General features: G+C 46.5%; 1 protein-coding gene across 2 annotated transcripts in view; it reads left to right on the top strand.

Annotated features, from left to right (window-relative positions):
• Window positions 1-22,805, top strand: part of COL26A1 (collagen type XXVI alpha 1 chain) — a 164,571-nt gene that overhangs the window by 33,643 nt on the left and 108,123 nt on the right. For both annotated transcript variants that reach the window (XM_086374316.1, XM_086374314.1), the window contains exon 2: window positions 8,883-9,005. In XM_086374316.1, coding sequence (XP_086230442.1) covers window positions 8,883-9,005 — 123 coding nt within the window. The remainder of the gene's footprint in view (window positions 1-8,882; window positions 9,006-22,805) is intronic.

Genomic DNA, 22,805 nt, shown 5'->3' on the forward strand with positions numbered 1-22,805 from the left:
TTGTGAAAACTTTGTATAGTGACAGATGGTCACAAGACTTATCATGGTGATCATTTTGTGAGGTGTAGAAATATTGAACCACTCTGTTGTACACCAGAAACACATAGTATTGTCGGTTAATTATATTTCAATTAAAAAAAAAAAAAGAACTTACACTGCTCACTTATCACTATGTGACCTTGAATCTCCCCTGCAGTCTGGGTTCCTTCTTGGTAGAATTCCTACCTGAGACTTGTTGAGAAGTTGAACAAGGTCATGTATGTGAGTGAGTTGACCGGGATGGCCATAACCAAGTACCTCACAGGGGCAGCTAGAACAACAGAAATTACTTTCCTTATGGTTCTGGAAGCTGGAAGTCCAAGATCAAGGTGCTGGCAAAGGTGCTTTCTCCTGAGGCCTCGCAGATGGCCACCTTCTCCCTGTGTCTTCAGTCATCTTCCCTCTGTTCATGAAAGTCAACAGTTGTGTCCGACTCTTTGAGACCCTGTGGGCTGTAGCCTGCCAGGCCCCTCTGTCCATGGGGTTCTCCAGGCAAGAACACTGGAGTGGGTTGCTGTTCCCTTCTCCAGGGGGTCTTCCTGACCCAGGGATCAAACCTGGGTCTCCTGCATTGCAGGCAGATTCTTTACGATCTAAGTCACCAGAGAAGCCCCCCTCTGTTCATATCACATATTTCTTCTTTTTATAGAGGCACCAGTCATATGGATTAGAACCCACTGTAAGGACCTCACTTTAATGTAATTATCTCTTTAAAAGATCCTATCTCTAATACAGTCAGATTTTGAGATAACTAGGGTTAGGGTTTCAGAATACAAATTTGTGGGGATACAACTCAGCCTATGACAGTGTGTGAAACTGCTTTGTCAGCCATGAAACCAGTCTTGAGGGGCTGGGCCCGACTCTGTCTGCAGGAGAAGGTCCTCTGTGTGCTCAGGACCCTTGGGCTGACTCTGGGCCAGAGTTGTTCTTTCTGCCCCTGGCAGGGGTTGGGAGCTGGCTCCTCTGCCTGCAACTCTCTGGGGACCAGCCCCAGGCCCTGTGGGCTCTGTGTCACGAGTGTGGCCTCAGCATCATCCAGCTCACCCATCCATCTGGCCATGGCCTTCAGGTTACAAACTTCAGTTCTCACAGAGTTTCTTGAGCCCAGCTGGCAGGCAACCCCGCCCCCCAGAACTGGTCCCCCCTGGAATTGATCAGGCAGGGAGTGATCAGGTAGTTAGAACAGTGAGGGCCAGGTGGAGAAGGGTCTGAAACAGGACACCCCCGGCCTCGAGGTGGGTGGCTGCATCCACGGGAGCAGAAGCAGTTTTTGGTAAGAGTGAGTGAATGTGGATGGGAAAGGGTCCCTCTGGGATGTGGAGCTTGGAGTCACATAGATGAGGACACCTTTACAGGGCCTGCCCTGAGCCCACTGTCCTTGGGAGCCTGTGGTCCTCAGGTACAATGAAGGCTAAGATAGAGGCGTGCAGGGGGCCCTGTGGGGCAGAGGATCAGAGAGGGCTTCCCCGAGGGGATGGAGCCTGAGTGCAGGCTGGTAGGGTAAGAGTTGGCTGAATGAAAGAAGGTGGGATGGCATGCCAGGGAGGATGGAGTGACAGGGTAAATGGCAAGATGGAGCGTGGTTGAAGGTAACACCAGGGAGGTGGGTGGGAACCGAGGGAGTGGGGAGCTAAGAAAGGGTTTCCAGGGAGGAGGTGACTGGGCCAGATTTGTGATTTAGGGAGCGCCCTCTGGTGGCACCTTGAAGAGACTGCAGGGAGACTGGCAGACCAGCAGGGGCTGGACTGCGGGAATCAGGACCCTCGGGTGCTGGCAGGACTCCCCTGATGTAGGGCTGGTCAGCCATGGAGCATGAGGGAGGGAGAAGGTGGAGGGAGGGAGAAGGTGGAGGGAGGGTGGGGCAGCTTCCCCGGTGGGGCAGCTTCCCCTGGGGATTCTGGGTCAGGGGACCTGAAGCTTAGTGCAGCTGGTCACCAAGATGGAGCGAGAAGGGGTGGGAGAGCAATGGTTTCAGTCATGGACGGATTGCAGTGGTGTATCTTGAGGTGTTCCATGGGCTGTGATGAAGTGTGTCCACGCAAGTGGGGCACATATGTTGGGGGTTCAAGAGGAAGCATTAAGGTGATGCCACGTGGGGGTGGAGCAGAGCGTGGGGCAGGGACATGGGCGCAGACCGTGTGGTCCTTGTGGGAAGGAGGGCACTGTCAATGCCCCCAGGCTTGGGTCAGGCTCAGGGGTCGGTGGGGGAGGCGAGATCAGGTCCCAAAGCAAAGCTCAGACAGGACTGGGGCTCAGAGGTCACTTGGGGAGGGGGTCCCAGGGCTAAGGCAGGGAGGACTGCTGCAGTGGCATCTCCCGGGTAAAACAGCATCGGAGATGGATTGGTTAGTCCTGTTAAGAGGAGGGCATGGGCTGGGGGTGTTCTAAAGACCTCTCTGTTTCATCATGACATGGTTTCCTAAAGCCATTTAGCTCTGGTTTTTCCCAAAGGACTCAACGGAGGATTTAACGATTCACCAAATCAGAGAGCCAGACACTTAACGTGGCGAAAGCTGCTTGGGAGCAGCCCTTCTGGGGGTCAGATGGAGCAGGGCCAAGTCAATTGCTCTTCTCCATCAGGGGTAGATTGGGCTTCCCCGGTGGCACAGATGGTAAAGAATCCTCCTGCAATGTGGGAGACCTGGGTTCGATCCCTGGGTTGGGAAGATCCCCTGGAGGAGGGCATGGCAACCCACTCCAGTATTCTTGCCTGGAGAATACCCATGGACAGAGGAGCCTGGTGGTGTACAGTCCATGGGGTCACAGAGAGTCGGACACGACTGAGAGACTAACACACATCAGAGGTGGGGTATGTGTGTGTGTGTGTGTGCGCTAATTCGCTTCAGTCGTGTCCTACTCTGTGCGACCCTATAGACTGTAGCCCCAGGCCTCTCCTCCTAAGGAAACAAGTCTGGAGGAGAGCAGATTTGTGCCCAAAGCTGGGAGTCAGTTTCCCTTCCTGGACCCTCCACGAAAGCTCAACTGGAGGGTGGATGGCAATGATGAATGGATATTGCTGAGATGATGTCCCCAAATAATGCCAGTCATCCCCCCTCCCCCGATCCTGATGGAGACTGCTGAGGCCACCCTCACTTCCTAGGCAGTTTGAAGACCAGCCCTGCCACTCCCGAATTCTGTGCCCCTGGGCCAGTCCTTCCGGTGCAGTCAGGAGTTGTACTTCCGCTGTCAAGCTAGTCTCTGGGTGGAGTCATTCTGTAGCCCATACAGCCTTGTTCACCCACCATCGTGCACTCATCATGGTCAGGGGTGGGGGTGAGGGTGGGCGGTGGTGCGATGCCACCCACCAAATAGGTGTGATACTCAGGACCTGGGGATCCTAAGGGGGACCCCATGTGAGGGCAGCATGTGTCCTCCCAAGATTCCCCAGAACCTCGGGAGCCTGGAGATGAACAGGGTTTAGAATTCCATCTGAAAAGACCCGGAGCCCTCCTTCCTTGTCTCTGCCTGCCTTCTTGGTTGTTTTTGGCCAGGTTTTGATTTTGGGAAGCCATTTACAGCCCATTAAAAGATCAAATGTCTGGAGATGATGAATCGAGGCATTTGAAAATGTTTTCCAATTCATAGCTCATTTCCCTATAGAAAGCGCTGACCCAGGAGTGGCTGGACTTTGTTCCAGATTGCCAGGGGCAACTCTCAGGGTGGAGCATGGTCCTTGGCTTGGGCAGCAGTTCAACCCTCAAGATTCTTGCTGATGCTCCCAGGTAGAGATGGAGGAAGGGTCCAGGCTGGGTTTCCCTGAGTAACTGACAGAGACAGTGGTTTGTATTGTGTAGGTACAACCCTGGGCAGGAGAGCTGGATTCCCTTCCCAACTCGGCCTCCGGTTTGAGTCATGGGCAGTGGGAATTCATCTCCCACTACATATTTTCCCATCTGTAAAAATAGGAAGGACAGTTTTTACACTTTTATGAACATTGTGGGGTTCGAGTGGCCAGCTAATCAGTCATGACACCTTGGGGTAGGTAGTGCCATGTCATTCACACACCAGTAGCCTGGACCTGCTCATTTAATCCTCACAATAACCTTGAGAGGTAGGCTTTTCTATTTCACTGAGGCTTGCTTCCAGTCATGCAGTAGACTGGTGACAGAACCAGGTTGCTTGGTGCCTTTGGGGAAAGGGATCGACTTTTGACTCCTTTTTCATGTTCTTTCGTGGTATTTTTGACGGTGCCAGTATATTTTCCTAGAAAATTGTTCAGTTGTCGAGATTTTGAAAAAATTTGATGTCACAATCAGACACAATATTTATTTACAGTGTCTAATCTCTATATGGAATTTTTTTCTTGTTCTCAATGACTACTTATGTATTTTGTTGTTTCTCAATAATGATTATCTAAATTTTGTCTGTTTGATTTTTTAAAAGCCTGTGTTTGATTTTGTTGATTCACTTTTGCATGTACTCTATTTTCATTCATTTCTTTGTTCATCTTGCTTAGCACTCAGTGGGCCCTTTCGAATTAAGAACTCATGTCTTACAATTTTTAAATGAGCAGGTCCATGCTACTGGTGTGTGAACGACATGGCACTCCCTGCCCCAAGGTGTCATGACTGATTAGCCGGCCACTCGAACCCCACAATGTTCATAAAAGTGTAAAAACTGTCCTTCCTATTTTTACAGATGGGAAAATATGTAGTGATATCATAGGATATCACTCATATGTAGAATCTAAACATATACAAATGAACTTCTTAACAAAATAGTAATAGACTCATAGAGATAGAAAACAAACTTGTGGTTATCAAAGGGGAAAGTTGGGAGGGGGATAAATTAGGAATCTGGAATTAACAGATACACACTACTATACATAAATGAACTAAAAATAAAGACCTACTGTATAGCACAGGGAACTATATTCAGTATCTTGTAATGATCTATAATGGAAAAGAATCTGAAAAAGAATATACATGTATGTATATATATATATTTAAAACACTGAATCACTTTGCTGTACACCTGAAACATTGTAAATCAACTGTGCTTCAATAAAAATATTTAAAAATGAAAAAATTATTCACACACGCAAAAGAATTCACGTCTTTCTTCAGCTCTGGGAAATATTCTTTATTATTGCTTCAAGTCTATACATTCCTGTGCTGTCTCTGGTCTCCCCTAATAGATGTGTGTTGGAACTTGGTCTGTCCTCTGGGTACCTCACCTTTGCTCACACATTTTCCATCTCTGTGTCCCTCTGCATTGCATCCTTGGAGAGGTCATGGCTCACATCCACTCATCAGCTCATTCCTTAATTTGTCTGCTCTGAATTTTCAGCCCATCTGTTGAGCCTTTTTTCTTTTCCCAGTCATATTTCATTTCCAAGGCATCTAACTTTTTCATTTCATAGTATTTCTTATGTGTGAAAAATTATGTCTCCTTGAGGACATTAATTACACTGGAGACAACCATCTCCATAAGGAAGCATCTCCAATTGCTCTATTCATTGTTTTTTTTTCTTGAATTGTGATTTATTCTCTGTTGAGTCAGTGCCTTTCAGGGTATTGGCCTTTTTTCCTTAAATAGTTTGAAATTCTTGGCATTTGGGGTTTTCCATTAGCTGTTTCTGTTTCTCTGTTCATTGCTGCTTTGCCTCTTGGTGGATTGGTGGAATAGGTAGAGGATAAAGAATGTTCAAGAATTCAGCTGTCTGACCTTGAGAGAGTCCCAGTTTTTCCTGGAGGTCATCTGCCTTTGAGGCATCCATTCTGATCACACCTGCCACGAAACAGGACAGTTCAATGCCTGATTCTTTTTTTTGTTAATTAATTTTTTATTGAAGTATTGCTTTACAAATGTTGTATTAGTTCCTACTGTACAGCAAAATGAATCAGCCGTATTTATGGTCTATCCCCTCCTCTCTGGACTTCCTTCCCATTCAGGTCACCACAGTGCATTAGAGTTCCTGTGTTGTACAGTATGTTTTCATTAGTTATCTATTTCATACACAGCAGCAATAGTGTATTTGTGTCAATTCCAATCTCCCAATGCCTCCCCGACCCCCGCCCCCCGCTTTCCCCCCTGGTAGGTATCCATATATTTGTTCTCCATGTCTGTGTCTCTTTTTCTGCTTTGCAAATAAGATCATCTATATACCATTTTTCTAGATTCCACATATATGTGTTAATATACATATTTGTTTTTCTCTTTCTAACTTACTTCATCTGTGTGACACCAATGCCTGACTCTTGACACCAGCAAGGATAGGAATCCTGGTCCTGCCTGTCTGGCTCCTTCTCCTGTGGTCCTCTGACAGTCGCCTCTGCACCCCTCCCCTATCCCATTGGCCACATTTGCTGCTCCTACAGTGCGCCCGCCTTGAACCCAGTCTTCCCTGTGTGTTTTGGTCTGTGCTTCCTCCTTCAGTTAAGTGCCTGGTGCTTTTAGCTCCTCAAATTCCTCAAAGTACCTGTCCCACTGCTTTTTGTTTTCCAATGCTCCTAGGGACTTTTTTATTTGTATTATCTGCTTTATTGAATTCTGATTGACAAATTTAAAAAGTGTTTATTTAGATTGTACAACTTGATTTTTTTTTTTTTTGGTTTACAATGTGATGATTTAATTGCATATACATTGTGAAATGATTACCAAGGATTATTAACACATCTCTCATTTCACATAGCTACCTTCTTTTTGTGTATAAGAACACAAATAAGAACACTGAAGATCTATTCTCTTAGCAAATTTCAAGTGTACAGTATGGTATTATGAACCATAATCACCCTATACAGATCTAAACTGTGCACTAGATCCCCAGAACTTATTCATCTTATAACTGGAATTTTGTATCCTTTGACCAACATCTCCCCATCTCTCCCATCCTCCTCTCCCCTGACAACCACTGTTCTCTCTGGTTCTATGAGTTTGGCATTTTCAGATTCTTCTTATAAATGAGATCATACAGATTTGTCTTTCTCTGTCTGACTTTATACCCTTAGCATAATGTCCTCTAGAGTCATCCATGTTGTCACAGATGGTAAGGTTTCCTTTCTTCTTGTGGTTGAATAATTGCATTCCATTGTGTATATACGCTGCATTTTCTTTATCCATTTATCTGTCGATGGACATTTGGTTGCTTCCATCTTGACTATTGTGAATAATACTGCAACAAACGTGGAGGCGCAGATATTTCTTTGGGATACTGATTTTGTTTCCTTTGGATAGATGAACCAGAAGTGAGATTCCTGGGTCATATAATAATTCTATTTTTAATTTTTTTACAGAACCTGCCATAATGGGTGCACCAATTTACCTTCCTACCAATACTGTACCGTGCTTCCCTTTTTTCTCCACCTTCAACAACCCTTGTTGTCTCATGTCTTTTTGATAACAGCCATCCTAACAGGTGTGAGGTGATATCTTATTTTGATTTGCATTTCCCTGATGAGGCTTTCCTGGTAGCTCAGCCGGTAAAGAATCTGCTGCAATACAGGAGACCCCGGTTCGATTCCTGGGTTGGGAAGATACCCTGGCAAAGGGATAGGCCACCTACTCCAGTATTCTTTGACTTCCCTGGTGGCTCACCCAGTAAAGAATCTGCCTGCAATGCAGGAGACCTGGGTTGGGATGATCCCCTGGAGAAGGGAACTGCTACCGACTCCAGTATTCTTTCCTGGAGAATTCCCTGGACTGTATAGTCCATGGGGTCGTTTCACAAAGAGTCGGACATGACTGAGTGACTTTCACACACTGATGCTGAGTACCTTTTCATGTGTCTGTTGGCCATCTGTATGTATTCTATGTGTATTCTTTAGGAAAATGTCTATTCAGATTCTTTGGCCATTTTTATTGGATTATTATTAATTTTTGCTATTGAGTTTTATGAGTTCCTTATATATTTTGATATCAGTCCTTACCAAATAAATAGTTTGCAAAAATCCCAAAGCTCCCACAAAGGCATTTTTGTCTGAGGACGACTGCCAGATTATTGTTATTGGGGGGTATTGAGTAAGGAACCTCCTCTGCCACCATCTTGATGATTTCATGGGGGACTTACTTTTAGATTTTCAATTTCTAGGATCTGGAGATGGGAGGGGGGAGGTGTCTGCCATCTTGATCTAATCACCATATTGTTTGCACATGTTCTGCACCCCCACCTCCCTGGGTCCCAGCTCAGGCCTCCTCAGCTCTTACACACTGCACCAGAGGGGCTTTTCTGAAATCAGAATCATCTGAATCATTGCCCACAGCTCAGAGTCTTTCAGTGGTTCCCACCAAAGTCAGGATGAGACCCACTTCTAGCCTGGCAGGTTCCAGGCCTCTTGGTGTCTCCTGGCTCCTCCCCTTCCTCCAGTCTTCTGGCCGCAGGCAGATCTTTGAACCCACGATGGTCTGTCTCAGCTCCTTGCCTTTGCTCACTCTGCTGTCTCTTCTGCGGACTGCCTCCACTCTTTGCCCCTACACTTAGGGTTGGCTGACTCTGATCTTTCCCCTTTCTTAGGACCTGGGTGGGGGGCCCTGCTGGGTTCCCACAGTTTCACAGCCCCATGCCCATCCTGTGATTGTCCCTATGACCCCGCATTCCAGTGTGTTCTAATCATCTCCCCGACAGTTTTCCTTCAAGAGGGGGATTTCCTGGCAGGGGTACAGCCCCATCCTGATTTCACACGGAGTTGTTGGAAGACTGGAATGATGCGGGGGGCTTGATGGCTACGGGGTGTGGCTACTCTCTCCTTTTGACCGAGGCAGAGGGTCTCAGCGGGCCCCTTGCCCAGCAGCAGTGGCCCTGCAGGCATGTGGAGGAGCCCCGTCTGGCCTTGGACAGCCTTTTGGTCCGCAGTCAGATGCCTCAGGAACGGGCGGGACTGATGCGACTGTTGCTCTCCCCACAGGCACTGGTGCCATCACACGGTGACACGGACGGTGTCCTGCCAGGTGCAGAACGGCTCGGAGACGGTGGTCCAGCGCGTGTACCAGAGCTGCCGGTGGCCTGGGCCCTGCGCCAACCTCGTGAGGTAACGGCCGCAGGGCTGGCCAGCTCTGCCTTTCCTTTTACTTCCTCTGGGTGAACCCAGCTCTAGCAGAGCTGCTGGGGTAGGAGGGCTGAGGCCTGGAAACAGAGGCTGGCACGCATTTATGGAGCAGCTTTTGTGTATGGGGTATGGGGACAATGTGTGTGCAAAGATGAAAGGGACTTGCTCCCCAGCTGAAAGATCCTCATAATCCAGCGGATATTTGATGAGCAAAAGGGCCAGGCCAGGCCATTCACACACACATCCCCCCACAAGCCCCTCTTCTCAAGAGCTGCCTACTTCAAGCCCCACCCTCACAGCCCCACCCACCACCAGCCCCGTCCACCTCACAGCCCCACCCCTCAAGTCCCACCACACCACAGCCCCCCAACCCCTTTCAAGCCACACCTACCCAAGCCCCGCCTCTGCCCAGCCCCACCCCACCACGGCCCTGCCCATTTCATGGCCCCGCCCATCTCAAGCCCCACCCCGCTCCACAGCCTTACTTCTGTCTCCAGTGTCCTCCACTCCCAGCTCTCAGGAGCTCCTCAACATTCACAGGGAGAGGTCTAAATGGGTGACTAGACGTCCAAGGACTCTGAGACCCAGCCTTGCCTGCCTCCTTGTCCTCTGCCCCTTCAGGTCTTGCTCCAGCTCCCGGAACTGGACTCCTTACCGTTTCACCCCTACTGGTCTCCAGCTCTAGCTTTCTGTTTCAAAGACCCTTCCTCATCTTCTTCCTGGGACCACCCTCCTCAAACTCCAAATCCCTCTCCCTTGTGTGTTAAGAGAACACTTTGTGCCCTCCACTAAGAGGACATTTGCGTGGGGGATCTGTTTTAGGCAAGGTTCTTCAGAGAAGCAGAACCAATAGTGTGTGGTAGTAGATATATATGGGAGATGGACAGATTTTTAAGGCATTGGCTCATGTGGTGGTGGGGGTTGGCACCTCCAAAAGCTACAGGGTAGGCTCCAGAGACACAGGGAAGAATTACCGTTGCAGCTGGGGTCAGAAGGCAATCCGCTGGCAGAATTTCCTCCTCTTCAGGGGAGGGCGGTCTTTTTCTGAAGGCCTTCACCTGATTGAATGAGGCCCACATATTATGGAGGGGTAATCTGCTTTACTCAAAGTTTACTCCCTCAATGTTAATCTCATCTAAAGAAATACTTTCATGGCAACATCCATTCATATTTGACCATAGAGCTAGGTACTGTGGCTCGACCACGTTGACATGTAAAATTAACCATCACAGAGTCATCATGAGTTGGGTATGTTTTCATCCCCAAAGATTAAGAGTGAGCCCCTGAGTTGGGGCCTGTGCCCACACAGCGCTGCCCACTATAGGGCTCAGCATGGAGCTGACCCCAGAATCAGCCTGCAGCATGAATTGGTGGGACCCACAGGAGTATGCTCCTAGGCCAGAATTATTATTGTTTGTTTTTATTATGAAGATAGTGATATATCCTTACTGCTAAAAAGAAGTTCAAACATTTGATAGTAACTGAGTAAAGTAAAAAATGAATATTCTCTTCTCTTCCAGTGTCACTTCCATAATCCCATTGTTAAAATGTCATTCCAGATTTTTTCTCCACATATATGTATATATGTAAATATATTTTTTCTTTTTAAATTTATGTTTTATTGAAGTATAGTTGAATTGCAATGTGTTCATTACTTCTGTGCAGCAAAGTGACTCAGTTATACCTATACATATATGTATATATATATATATATTCTTTTTCATATTATTTTCCATTTTGGTTTATCACAGGATATCAAATATAGTTCTCTATGCTAAACAGTAGAACCTTGTTGTTTATCCTTTCTGTATATACCAGTTTGCATCTGCTAATCCCAAACTTCCAAGGCCCCCCTTGGCTGCTACCAATCTATTCTCTTTGTCCCTGATTGTAAACATATTTTCTTAAACAAATATTAAGTAATGTTATTTTGTTCTATAACTTGGTTTTCCCCCAGGAAAATATTTTGCAATATATTCCCATAGAGACACCTCATTTTTAACAGCTGTGTAGTATTCCACTGTAGAAGAGCATCATCATTTATTTCCCATTCCCTCAATTGATGGGTATTTAAGTGGTTGTCTAATTTAGCCACTCCAGACCATGTTTCAATCACATTATCATATATATTTTAACAATTTTACAAGTGTTTTTTCAAACTTTTCTTAAAGTTTAATTTTATATTTACACAAGTGTTGCAAAAACTAGTAAGCAGAGTTTCTGTGTAGCTTTTCCTTTCATCAGCTTCCCTGCCTTAGTCCATTTTTGGGGCTGTTGTATCAAACCACCATAGACTGGGGGGCTTAAATGACAAACATTTATTTCTCACAGTTCTGGAGGCTGAGAAGTCCAAAGTCAATGTGCTGCCAGATTCATTATCTGGAGAGAGCTCTCTTCCTTGTTCATAGACAGTCCTTTTCTCAATGTATCTTCCCTGGGGTCTTTAAAAGGGTGCTAATCCCGTTCACGAGGGCTCCACCTTTATGACCTAATCACTTCCCGAAGGCCCCACCTTCAAATACCATCACACTGGGGATTAGGTTTCAACATAAGAATTTAGAGGTGGGGGTTGGGGGAAACACAGACATTAAATCTATAGCATTTTTCCTAAGGTTAATATCTTCTAGAACCATAGTACAATTATCCAAGCCAGGAAATTAGCAATGATATAATACTCTAAACCAAGACATTATTTAAATATTACCAACCATCCTACTCATATCATTTTTCTGGTTTTATTTTCCCCATTTTACATTTGTCTCCTTAGTCTCCTCCAGTCTGGGGCCATTTTTTGGTCTTACTTTGTCTTTCATGACCTCAGCACTTGTAAAAGTACTAACCAGTTATTCGATGGAGATTATGCATTTTGGGGGAGGAGATTGTGAAAGGCATGTTGTACCTTTCTTGGGGCACATATGAAGAGGTACATAGAATCAATACTGCTGATGTTAACTTTGATCACTTGGTTAAGGTGGTGTCTCAGCCAGGTTTCTCCACTGTTGTGTAATTATTTCTCTCTTTGCCATTTATAAGTATATTATGGGGAGATATTTGGAGTCTAGACAGATATGCTGTTCCTCTTCCTCCTTTCTCCCAGTAATTTTAGCATCCATTGATGATTCTTGCTTGCCATAATTATTATTATGGTGTTTGCCAAATAGTGACTTTTGATTTTCATCATTTTCTTAGTAGTAGAGGTTCTTTAGTTGTGGTCTGTGTTGTATACAAGTGTTTTGATATATTCATTCTGCAGGAGGAATGGTAAGTAAGTGGATTCTGCTGCTGCTCTTTAGTCGCTCAGTCGTGTCCAACTCTTTGTGACCCCATGGACTATATTCCATCAGGCTCTGTCCATGGGATTTCCCAGGCAAGAATCCTGGAGTGGGTAGCCATTTCCTTCTCCAGGGAAATCTTCCCGAGTCAAGGATCGAACCTGCATCTGCTGCTTGGCAGGTGGATTCTTTACCACTAAGCCACCTGGGAAGCCCAAGTAAATGGATACATCCATTAAAAATCGAAGGCAAAAGGCTACTTTTAAATGTTGTGCTAGAGGATGACCAATGGATTGATAATGAAGAAAAGATGCTAGCCCCCCTTTCCTCTTTTAAACTATTATTTATTTACTTGGTTGCACTGGGTCTTAGCTGTGGCATGTGGGATCTAGTTCCCTGACCAGGGATCAAACCCGGACCCCCTGCATTGGGAGCACAGAGTCTTACCCACTGGACCACCAGGGAAGTTACCCCTAACTCCCTTTCCTTTTCAGCAGAGGGGACAGAGACCCCATTTTCCCTCCCTCCCTCATGTCTCAGGACCCAGATTCCAAGACTCTTCTGCTTTTCTCATCATCAGGGGTCATTAGAGGACTGGGTCATCATCATCTGATCCTGGGAGCATCTTCTGAGAAGAAGGGTCTCTGGAGTTGGGTCTATAAGTGACCCTGACAGTGTGGGTCTTGCTCATTGTGAGGAACGACCACTCCAACAGAGAAACTGCTGCTTGGGGCTGGAATTCAGGCCATGAGGAGTGAGGGTATACCTGTCTCACAGTTCCAATCCCACCAGTCTCGATTTGTGCAAGTAGGGAGCCCAGCTCGGAAACGGCTCTTTACAAGACATAGGATTTGACTTCAGTAAACTCATACCTATGTCTTCGGAGTTGAGGCATAAACATGAACAGTTGTATTTTTGTTTTTCCATGTTGGGCTTTAACTGCAGTCCTGTGTGTTGGGTACACTCCACGGTCAGCTCTCAAGGTGGAAACAAGGGCTTCCACAATGGCACTGGTGGTAAAGAATCCACCTGCCAATGCAGGAGACCCAAGAGACAGAGGTTCAATCCCTGGGTCAGGAAGATCCATGGAGTAGGAAACCCACTCCAGTATTTCTTGCCTGGAAAATTCCACAGACAGCAGAGCCTGCCGGGCTACCGTCCATGAGGTCACAAAGAATCAGACGTGACTGAGCATGAGTGGGCTATACATCAGAAAACCTGGACAAACACAAAGCACTGAATGTGGAACAAAAAAGTTCATGCATGCAGGCACACACACACACTCCACTGGGTTGTATTTGGGTTTAGAGAACGAACTGTCAGGATTCCCTTTACTAGAAAACCTTGGAAGGAAGGGAGCAGTGGGCTGGCTTTCTTAATGTCAAAATTACAGCTTGAGGTTTTTATATTTTCTAAATACAGTAAGGCACCTTTAAGAAAAGCCAAATGAGCTAAGTACTGAGTCACTGACCTCACCTGAAAAAATGTTAAATGTTCATTGATTTTCACAAGGGCTCTTTGCTTTATGACTGAAGAAATAACGAAAACAATGGTTCAGGAGCATCGGGGCCTTGTCTTTGGAATGGGTGTTTACAGGCCTTTCAGGGAGGTCTCTCCCTCCCCTTGGCATCAGGAGTCGAGAACAGAATGTTCAGTCATGCGTCTGTCATGAGCCTGCCCTCTGCCTTCAAAACTTCAGCCAGCAGGAGCTTTGTGAAGTAAAACTCAATTCCCATTCTTTCAAGGAATACTGCATTTCTGGTGTAATTGTCCTCGCTACTTCTGTTACTGTTGTTTGTTAAGGAGGGAGGGGTTAACCCCCCTTTCTTCCTTGCCAGTAACTCTTGTCTGAGTTGGAACTGGAGTGCACGCCCTCTGTGACCTCGGGCTGCTGGCTGGGCAGGTGGGGTGGTGGGTTGCTGCCTGGTGACCTGGGGAACCAAGTGCAACCTGCGTTCAGGTCCCAGTTCTGCTGTTTTCGCGTCTAAGAGGCATTGTCCTGGCTGCAGCCACCGCACTTGTGTCCCCGCATCCCTCCGGTCCCCTTCTAGCTCCTTCTGGCTGATCATGGCATGGCCCTCCTCCAAATCTTCCAGGAGCTCCCATCTCACTTAAAAGCCCATCCCTCTCTCTGTGGCTGACCATTCTCTTCCTGACCCCATGAACGGTCTCGCTCCCTGGGCTCTGGGCACATGGACCAGGCTGTCCTAGAGGCTCAGACTCTCCCCGGGGCATCACCTTTGCCATCCTTTCACCTGGACTGTGTTCACGCTGGAGCAGCTGGAAACCCTGTGTTGCCTTATGGGATGCTGTCCTCTGTTCCAGGGTCTCTCTTCTCTCCCTCTCCCTGTAACTCTCCAGCCCTTTATCCCGCCTAATCTCATTCTTAGCATTTACTGCTCTCTGACCCACAGCGTTCATTCTGTGGTCAGCCTGGTCATCGTCTGCCCAGCCTACCAGCCTGGGGGCCACAGGAGAGGAGGCTGTCTCAGTCCCTCTAGGCTCCCAGTGCCTGGTGTTCAGGGGCTCAAGAAACATCACTGAATCAATGATCTTTGGAGGATAAAATGAGATCAGAGTTGTCAGGACATGTAGAATTCATGCACAGCGAGCTTGTGATGGTGAGCTGGAACACAGATCATTATGGAGCAAAGTTCTTGTCTGATAAACCAGTCTACAAACTTGCGATGAGGCGATGGAGGCTCAGAGAGGCAAAGTGACTTGCCCACGGTCACAGGGAGTCACAGGGGCTGGGCTGGGTTTGACTCTGGCCCATCAAACAGGCCCCATTGGGATGCTTCTGAGGTTTCAAGGCCCAGCTCCCCTTTCCCCCCAAACGAACATTTGTTGACCTCCTCCTTTGTACACACGCCAAAGCTCCCAGGAGAATGCAGGTGAGAACGCAGACCAGTCCTTGACTTGGGGCGATGACAGTGGGGTGGGAAGGGGGGACGTTAGTCAAAGCACCACGGTTACAAGTGCAGTTACATCTGTCACTGATGCTGTGTGGACACGTGTGGGGGCCCAGACCTGAGGGGAGGGCTTTCCTGAGCTGGGGCTTTCTGCGAGGGGCATTTACCAAGGTAAGAAAAAGCTCCAGGGACGTCCCTGGTGGCCCAGTGGTTACGATCCTGAGCTTCCAATTTGGGGGGTGTGTGTGTGTGTTCGATCCTTGGTTGGGGAGGTAAGATCCCACATGCTGCATACTGTGGGCAAAAAATTAGAAAAAAGAAAAAGCTCCAGATTGTATAGTTCTGTCTCAGTGAGCTTATTATTTCTTAGTCTAATTTTTTTAAAGCATACTTTTTAAATAACTTACAAATTTTATTTATTTATTTTGGCTGCCCTGAGTCTTCATTGCAGCATGGATGGGCTTTCTCTGGTTGCAGTGAGTGGAGGCTGTGATGCAAGGGCCTTTCATTATGGTGGCCTTTCTCGTTGCGGAGCTCGGGCTTCAGGAGTAGGGATATGTGGGCTTAGATGCTCCTCGGCACGTGGGATCTTCCCGGACCAGGGATCGAACCAGTGTCCCTGCATTGGCAGGTGGATTCTTAATCACTGGACCACAAGGGAAATCCTGTAAAGCATCATTTTATAGTTTTCTTAAGAGTCTGCGGGCTTCAAAAATTTGTTCACTGGGCTGATAACCCTCAGCAGAGCCTCAGGGCAGGAGGAGCTTGGGAGGTTCCTGGGGGCCCTTTGGGGCAGGCTCTGTGTCTTAAGTGTGTGTTCTCCTGTGTCTCACGATACCTTGGGTCGAACGCAGGAGACAGCGTTTGCCGCATTTGCCAAAAGAGTCTTTGATAACGGGATCTTATTAACGTCACAGCAATCTGGAAGAGGTACTTCCATGTGGGGCCGATGATATGCTCAAGATCTTGGCCTCCTTTGACTTCCTTTCTGCCAGGCACCTCATCCTGAGGGGGTGGTGATCAGGAAGTCTCCTGGGATGAGGTGACGTCGGAGCTGAGGCAGGGACTCACAGCAAAGAAGCAGTAACAGCTAGTGGTCATGATTGGGAGGGTCTCTCATCATGGGGAGGGAGACCCCTGCATGGGGCTGGGTGATGACAGAAGGGACCTCTGTGCTGTCACACAGCTGAGGAGTTGGGGCTTAGCTGGTCCTTCCATAGAATTTGCAGCGTCTAGTCCAGGAGCCTTCAGTTAAATAGATTTATCTCCCCTACTCTTCCTGCCAAGACAACTGGCTGAGGCATTTCTTTCTCTTTGATGGGAGCACCTTGGGCAGTGAGGACCCAAAGCAGGAGGCGGGAGGCAGAAAGGAGGGTGAGCTGAGTGAGGAGCCCTCCATCCATCACTTCGTGCCTGGGGAGTGTCCTGCTGGGTCAGAGCTCTGGGTTTTTTTCAGAGCAGCTGTCTCGCCATGTTCTCTAGCACCTGTGGAGCCGTAGGAGATGGACAGGCATGAAGGAGGGGCCTGCCTGCACCCCTCCACCACCCTGCAGAGCAGAGTGCCTGGGGAAGATGGCCTTTCCACTCAGGTCAAGGAGACCCTTTAGGGAGGCCACTCTGGTCCTCCGGCCATGCCCATCCTCGTGGAGTACAGAGTCCATGAGGCCAGGAGAATGTGTCCATCCGGAGTCCACACCCCTCTCCTAGACCATTCTCTGGGCACCTGGCTAAACAGCCTTGTCTGGCTTCCAGGCCTCCACTGGCCTCTCCCTTGAATCTGGGGGACAGTGCCTGTGGTGGGTGCACCTCAAGCCTTTATGGGGGCGCTGAAGGATGGCTCTTTTTGGGAGTGAGAAGCATGGTTGGAGCATGAATGGAACTGGTACATGCGGGCTGGGCCCACACAGGGGAGGAAGAGAAGGGAAGGGGGTGGGGGTCTGGCTTGTTTCTTCTGTAAAAATGATGCGTCGTATGAAGTTACTGGGGGCATTTGGCGTTGGGGTGACAGCGCGTCCAGGCCAGTGTCTTGCTGGTGGTACGCCCTCGGTACGTTGGCTCCGACTCTCAGAGAAGAGGCGTAAACATCCAGTGACTCATGAGCGGATGTGGAGCTGTTTTGCTGCTGAGCGCTTGGGGCACCTGCACTAGCGCCCTCTTGCCACCCACCCGGCTCCGTGTGAAGCCTGCGCTGGGGCCACGGCAGGGAGGAGGGGTCTCTGCACGTCTGCAGAGTGAGATTTGGGGATCAGCGGGGCCATAATCCTTGGTGGGGCCTCTCTTTGCTGAGCACTATGAAGTCATCACGTTATTTCATTACACCCTGATGACATTTTTATGACAAAACCACGCAGGTGGGGGAAGGGAGGGTGTGGTTGTGAAAACATGAGTGTAACCAAATCTGGGCACAGTGAGGCCGATTTGGAATGCACTGGGGGATTGGCATGTGTCCCCAGTCCCTCCCTGCGCCCCCACCCTCTCCTGCAGGAGCCCTGCGTAGGCCTTTTTCTCTGCGTTTGTTCAGGCACTCAAGGGTCTCAGCAAATGTTTATAAAGGAACCTACTTTGTGCCATGGGGGCAGGAGTGGAATATGATGGTGAATAAGACTAAATCTTCTCTCTGATGGAGTTTGAAAAAGTGAAAGCAAAAGTCACTCAGTCATATCTGACTCTTTGTGACCCCACGGACTGTAGCTGCCAGGCTCCTCTGTCCATGGGATTGAATATTGGAGTGGATTGCCATGCCCTTCTCCAGGGGATCTTCCCAACCCAGGGATCAAACCTGAGTCTCCTGCATTGAGGGCAGATTCTTTACTGTCTGAGCCACCAGGGAAGTCCCCCAGTGGAGTTTATATTCACCTAGATAGCATATTTAAAAGCAGAGACATTACTTTGCCAACAAAGGTCCGGCTAGTCAAAGCTATGGTTTTTCCTGTGGTCATGTATGGATGTGAGAGTTGGACTGTGAAGAAGGCTGAGCGCCGAAGAATTGATGCTTTTGAACTGTGGTGTTGGAGAAGACTCTTGGGAGTCCCTTGGACTGCAAGGAGATCCAACCAGTCCATCCTGAAGGAGATCAGCCCTGGGATTTCTTTGGAAGGAATGATGCTAAAGCTGAAACTCCAGTACTTTGGCCACCTGATGCAAAGAGTTGACTCATTGGAAAAGACTCTGATGCTGGGAGGGATTGGGGGCGAGAGGAGAAGGGGACAACAGAGGATGAGATGGCTGGATGGCATCACTGACTCGATGGACGTGCTGCTGCTGCTAAGTCGCTTCAGTCGTTTCCGACTCTGTGCAACCCCATAGGCAGCAGCCCACCAGGCTCCTCTGTCCATGGGATTCTCCAGGCAAGAACACTGGAGTGGGTTGCCATTTCCTTCTCCAATGCATAAAAGTGAAAAGTCAAAGTGAAGTCCCTCAGTCGTGTCTGACTCCTAGCGACCCCATGGACTTCAGCCTATCAGGCTCCTCCGTCCATGGGATTTTCCAGGCAAGAGTACTGGAGTGGGGTGCCATTGCTTTCTCCCGATGGACGTGAGTCTGAGTGAACTCCGGGAGTTGGTGATGGACAGGGAGGCCTGGCGTGCTGCGATTCATGGGGTCGCAAAGAGCCGGACACGACTGAGCGACTGAACTGAACTGAAATATGAAAACAAGAAAAAAAATACACCCTCCTAATGAGTTCAGGAAATTTAAAAAGGGTAACGTGACTGAGTAAGACTCAGGAACTTTAGAGGACATGGGAGAGATTCTTTGAAGAGATGACTTGGATGCTGAGTCGAGAGAAAGAGCTTCCGTGTGAAGATGGGGTAGAGACAGTTGGTGCAAAGGCCCTAAGGCAGCAAGGTCCTGGATGAAGGACTTTGAGAGAGAAAGGTCCGTGTCCAGAAGCAGAGCAGGTGAGGACAGTACAGAGGCAGAGACTGATCTCAGCAAGGGTCAGTTTGGACTTTATTGTAAGAGAGTGTTGGGAAGCCAGGGAAGGTTTTATTTTTGAAATGTGTGTTTGTTTATTTGGCTGTGTCTGGTCTTAGTCGTGGCACCAGGATCTTTGTTGCGTCGTGCAGGCTCTTTCATGGCAGCGCCTGGCCTCTGTAGTTGGGGTGCTTGGGCTCAGCTGTGGCGGTGCACGGGCGTAGATGCTCCGCAGCATATGGGATCTTAGTTCCCTGACCTGAGATCAAACCTGCATCCCATGCATTGGAAGATGGATTCTTAACTACTGAAATACCAGAGAAGTCCCCATTGAAAGGTTAGGTACTGATGATAAATGACTTGCTTTAGGATTTTTTTTAAATTAAACTTTATTTCAAGGTCATTGTAAATTCACATTGTGTTAAGATCCTCATAAAGTTTGCCATCTTAACCATTTTAAGTGAACAACCAGAAGTATTTGTACACAGTATCTATACTGTTGTGTCAAGATCCCACATGCTGTGCCCAGTACACACACAAAAGAACTTCTTCCTTTTTCTAGCCGAGTAGTATTTTGTAATATGGATGTGCCACAGTTAGTTTTAACCATTTGTCTGTTAATTTAAAAACAACTGGGTCATTTCCAGTTTGGGGCTGTAATGAATAGAGCTGCTATAAACACTTGTGTACATTCACGTTTCTGTGAACATCGGTTTTTGGTTCTCTGGGTGAATGCCCAGGAGTGCAGTTGTTGGGTCACATGGTATTTGCATGTTTAGTTTTTAAAGAAACTGCCAGACTGTTTCCAGAGTGACTGTACCATTTTACATTCCCACCAGCAATGTCTGAGTGATCCAGTTTCGTGTATCCTGGCCAGCATTTGGTGTGGTCACTATATTTTATTTCAGCCATTCTGTGCAGTCTGTTTCACTGTGGTTTTAATTTGCGTTTCCCTAGGGGCTAATAATGTTGAACATCTTTTCATGTGCTTATTTGCCATCTGTATATCTTCTTTCATTAACTGTCTCTTCATGCCGCTTGCCCATTTTCTAGTTGGGTTTTTTTCTTTACTGTAGAGGTTTGAGGTGTCTTTATGTATTCTAACCCAGTGTCAGGTACATGGTTTGCAAATATTTTCTCCCTCTCTGTGACTTGCCTTTTCATCCTCTTATGACAGTCTCTTGCAGAGCAAAAGTTTTTAATTTGAACAAAGTTCAGTGGATCAGTCTTTCGTTTTATGGATTGTGCTTTTGGTGTCAAGTCTAAGAAGATTTTCCCCTATTTTTTTTTTCTAAAAAGTTCATAGTTTTTTATTTAGCACACGAGTCTGTGGTCCAGGTTAGGTTGATTTTTGCACGAGGTGTGTAATTTAGGGCAAGGTTCGTTTTATTGGTCTATGCAGTGTCCCAGCTGTTTTGGTACCATTTGTTGAAAACATCCTCCCTTCATCAAATTGCTTTTGCATGTTTGTCAAAAATCATTTGGGCACAGTCACGTCCGGCTCTTTCTAAATTCTCTCTCCTATTCTATTGATACGTGTGTCTATAGTTCTGCCAGTATCACACAGTCTCGATTTCTGTAGCTGTGTAAGACTTGGAATCAGGTCGACTGACTTTTCCCACTTTCTTCTTCTCTCTCTTTTAAAATTTTTTTTTGGGGGGTGCCGTGCCATGGGCCATGTGGAATCTTAGTTCCCCAATCAGGAATGGAACCTGTGCCCCTTGCATTGGAAGCTTGGAGTCTTAACCACTGGACACCAGGGAAGCCCCCATTCTTCTCTTTTGAAACTGTTTTAGCTACTGTAGTTCCTATGTCTTTTCATATAAACTTTAGACTAATTTTGTCTCTATCGACCAAAAATCTTGATGAGATTTTAATAAAAATTGCATTAAACCTGTATATCCACATGAGGAAAATTGATATCTTTACTATGTTGACTGTTCCAATCCAGAAATATGGATTTCATTTATTTAGATAATTTTTTATTTCTTTCATCTTTCTTCATTGATTTCTTGGATTTCTTATAGTTTTTGGCATATAAATTCTCTCTTTTTTTTAATGATTGTAAATAGGGTGTTTTTTTAAATACAGTTGGTAAAATTGAATTTTTAATTTTGATATCCATGTGTTCATGGCTAGTACATAGAAACACAATTGATCTTCTAGGATCCTATGACCTTGCTGAACCCACACATTAGTTCTGGGAGTTTGGGTATAGATTCCTTGAGATTTTCTACAAAGACAATCATGTCATCTGTAAATAGAAACACTCCTGTTTATTCCTTTCTAACCTGTATGTCTGTTATTTCCTTTTCTTGCCCTTTCACTGGCTAGAACTTTCAGGACTCATAAATAAGAGTGGAGAGAATGCTTTGTTCCCAATTATAGAGGGAAAGCATTTCACTTTCAACTGTAATATTAACTGTAAAATTTTTGTATTATTCATGTTCTTTATCAGATTGAGGGAGTTCTCTCTATTACTGTTTTTCTCAGAGTTTTTAATCATGGGCACTGAATTTGGTAAAAAAAATTTTTTTTGCATTGATTGACATGGTCATGGGATGTCCTTAGCTTGTGAATATGGTGATTACATTGAATGGTTTTGGGATACTGAACCAACATCGCATCCCTGGAATAAACTCCACTTGGCCGTGATGTGTAATTTTTAAAAATGTAATACAAATTCCATTTGCTAATATTTTGCTAAGGGTCTTTGTGTCTGTATTCACGATGGATATTGGGCTGCAGGTTTCTGGTCTTGTACTGTCTTTGTCTGAACTTGGTATCAAGGTCTCATATGATAAGTTGGGAAGTGCTCCCTCCTCTTTTATTTTCTGGAAGAGATTATGTACAATTGCTATTAATTCTTCTGAAACATTTGGAAAAAGTCTCCAGTGAACATCTGGGCCTGGAGATTTCTTTATGGGGAGTTTTTCAGCTACATATTCAATTTCCTTAATAGTTATGGGGCTATTCAAATGATCTATTTCATATTGAGTCAGTTGGAGTAATTTGTGTTTTTTGATGAATTGGTCCCTTTTTTCTAAGTTGTTAAATTGATGTGTGTCATGCTCTTCCCTATGTTGTTCCTGATATTGATAATTTGTGTCTTCTTTCCTTTTTTCTTTGTCAGTCTTGCTAGAGCCTTGTCATTTTTGTGATCTTTACAGAAAACCAGCTTTTTGGTTTTATTGATTTTTCTCTATTGATTTTCTATTTTTAATTTGATTCCTGCTCTTCTGTATACTTTGTCTTTCCTTGTGCTTGCTGTTCAGTTGCTCAGTCTTGTCTAGCTCTTTGCGACCCCATGAACTGCAGCATGCCAGGCTTCCCTGTCCTTCTGTCTCCCAGAGTTTGTTCAAACTCGTATCCACTGAGTCAGTGAGGCTATCCAACCATCTCATCCTCTGTCGTCCCCTTCTCCTTTTGTCTTCAATCTTTCCCAGCATCAGGGTCTTTTTCAATGAGTTGGGTCTTCGCTTCAGATGACCAAAGTATTACAGCTTCAGCTTCAGCATCAGTCTTTCCAATGAATATTCAGGGTTGATCTCCTTTAGGATTGACTGGTTTGGTCCCCTTGCTGTCCAAGGGACTCTCAAGAGTCTTCTCTGGCACCACAATTTGAAAGCATCAATTCTTCATTGATGCATTCAGCCTTCTTTATGGTCCAACTCTCACATCCA

Source organism: Bos grunniens, chromosome 25 (genome assembly GCF_055505025.1).
Source record: "Bos grunniens cultivar Pamir isolate PY7600 chromosome 25, Bosgru_T2T1.0, whole genome shotgun sequence".
NCBI lineage: Eukaryota > Metazoa > Chordata > Mammalia > Artiodactyla > Bovidae > Bos > Bos grunniens.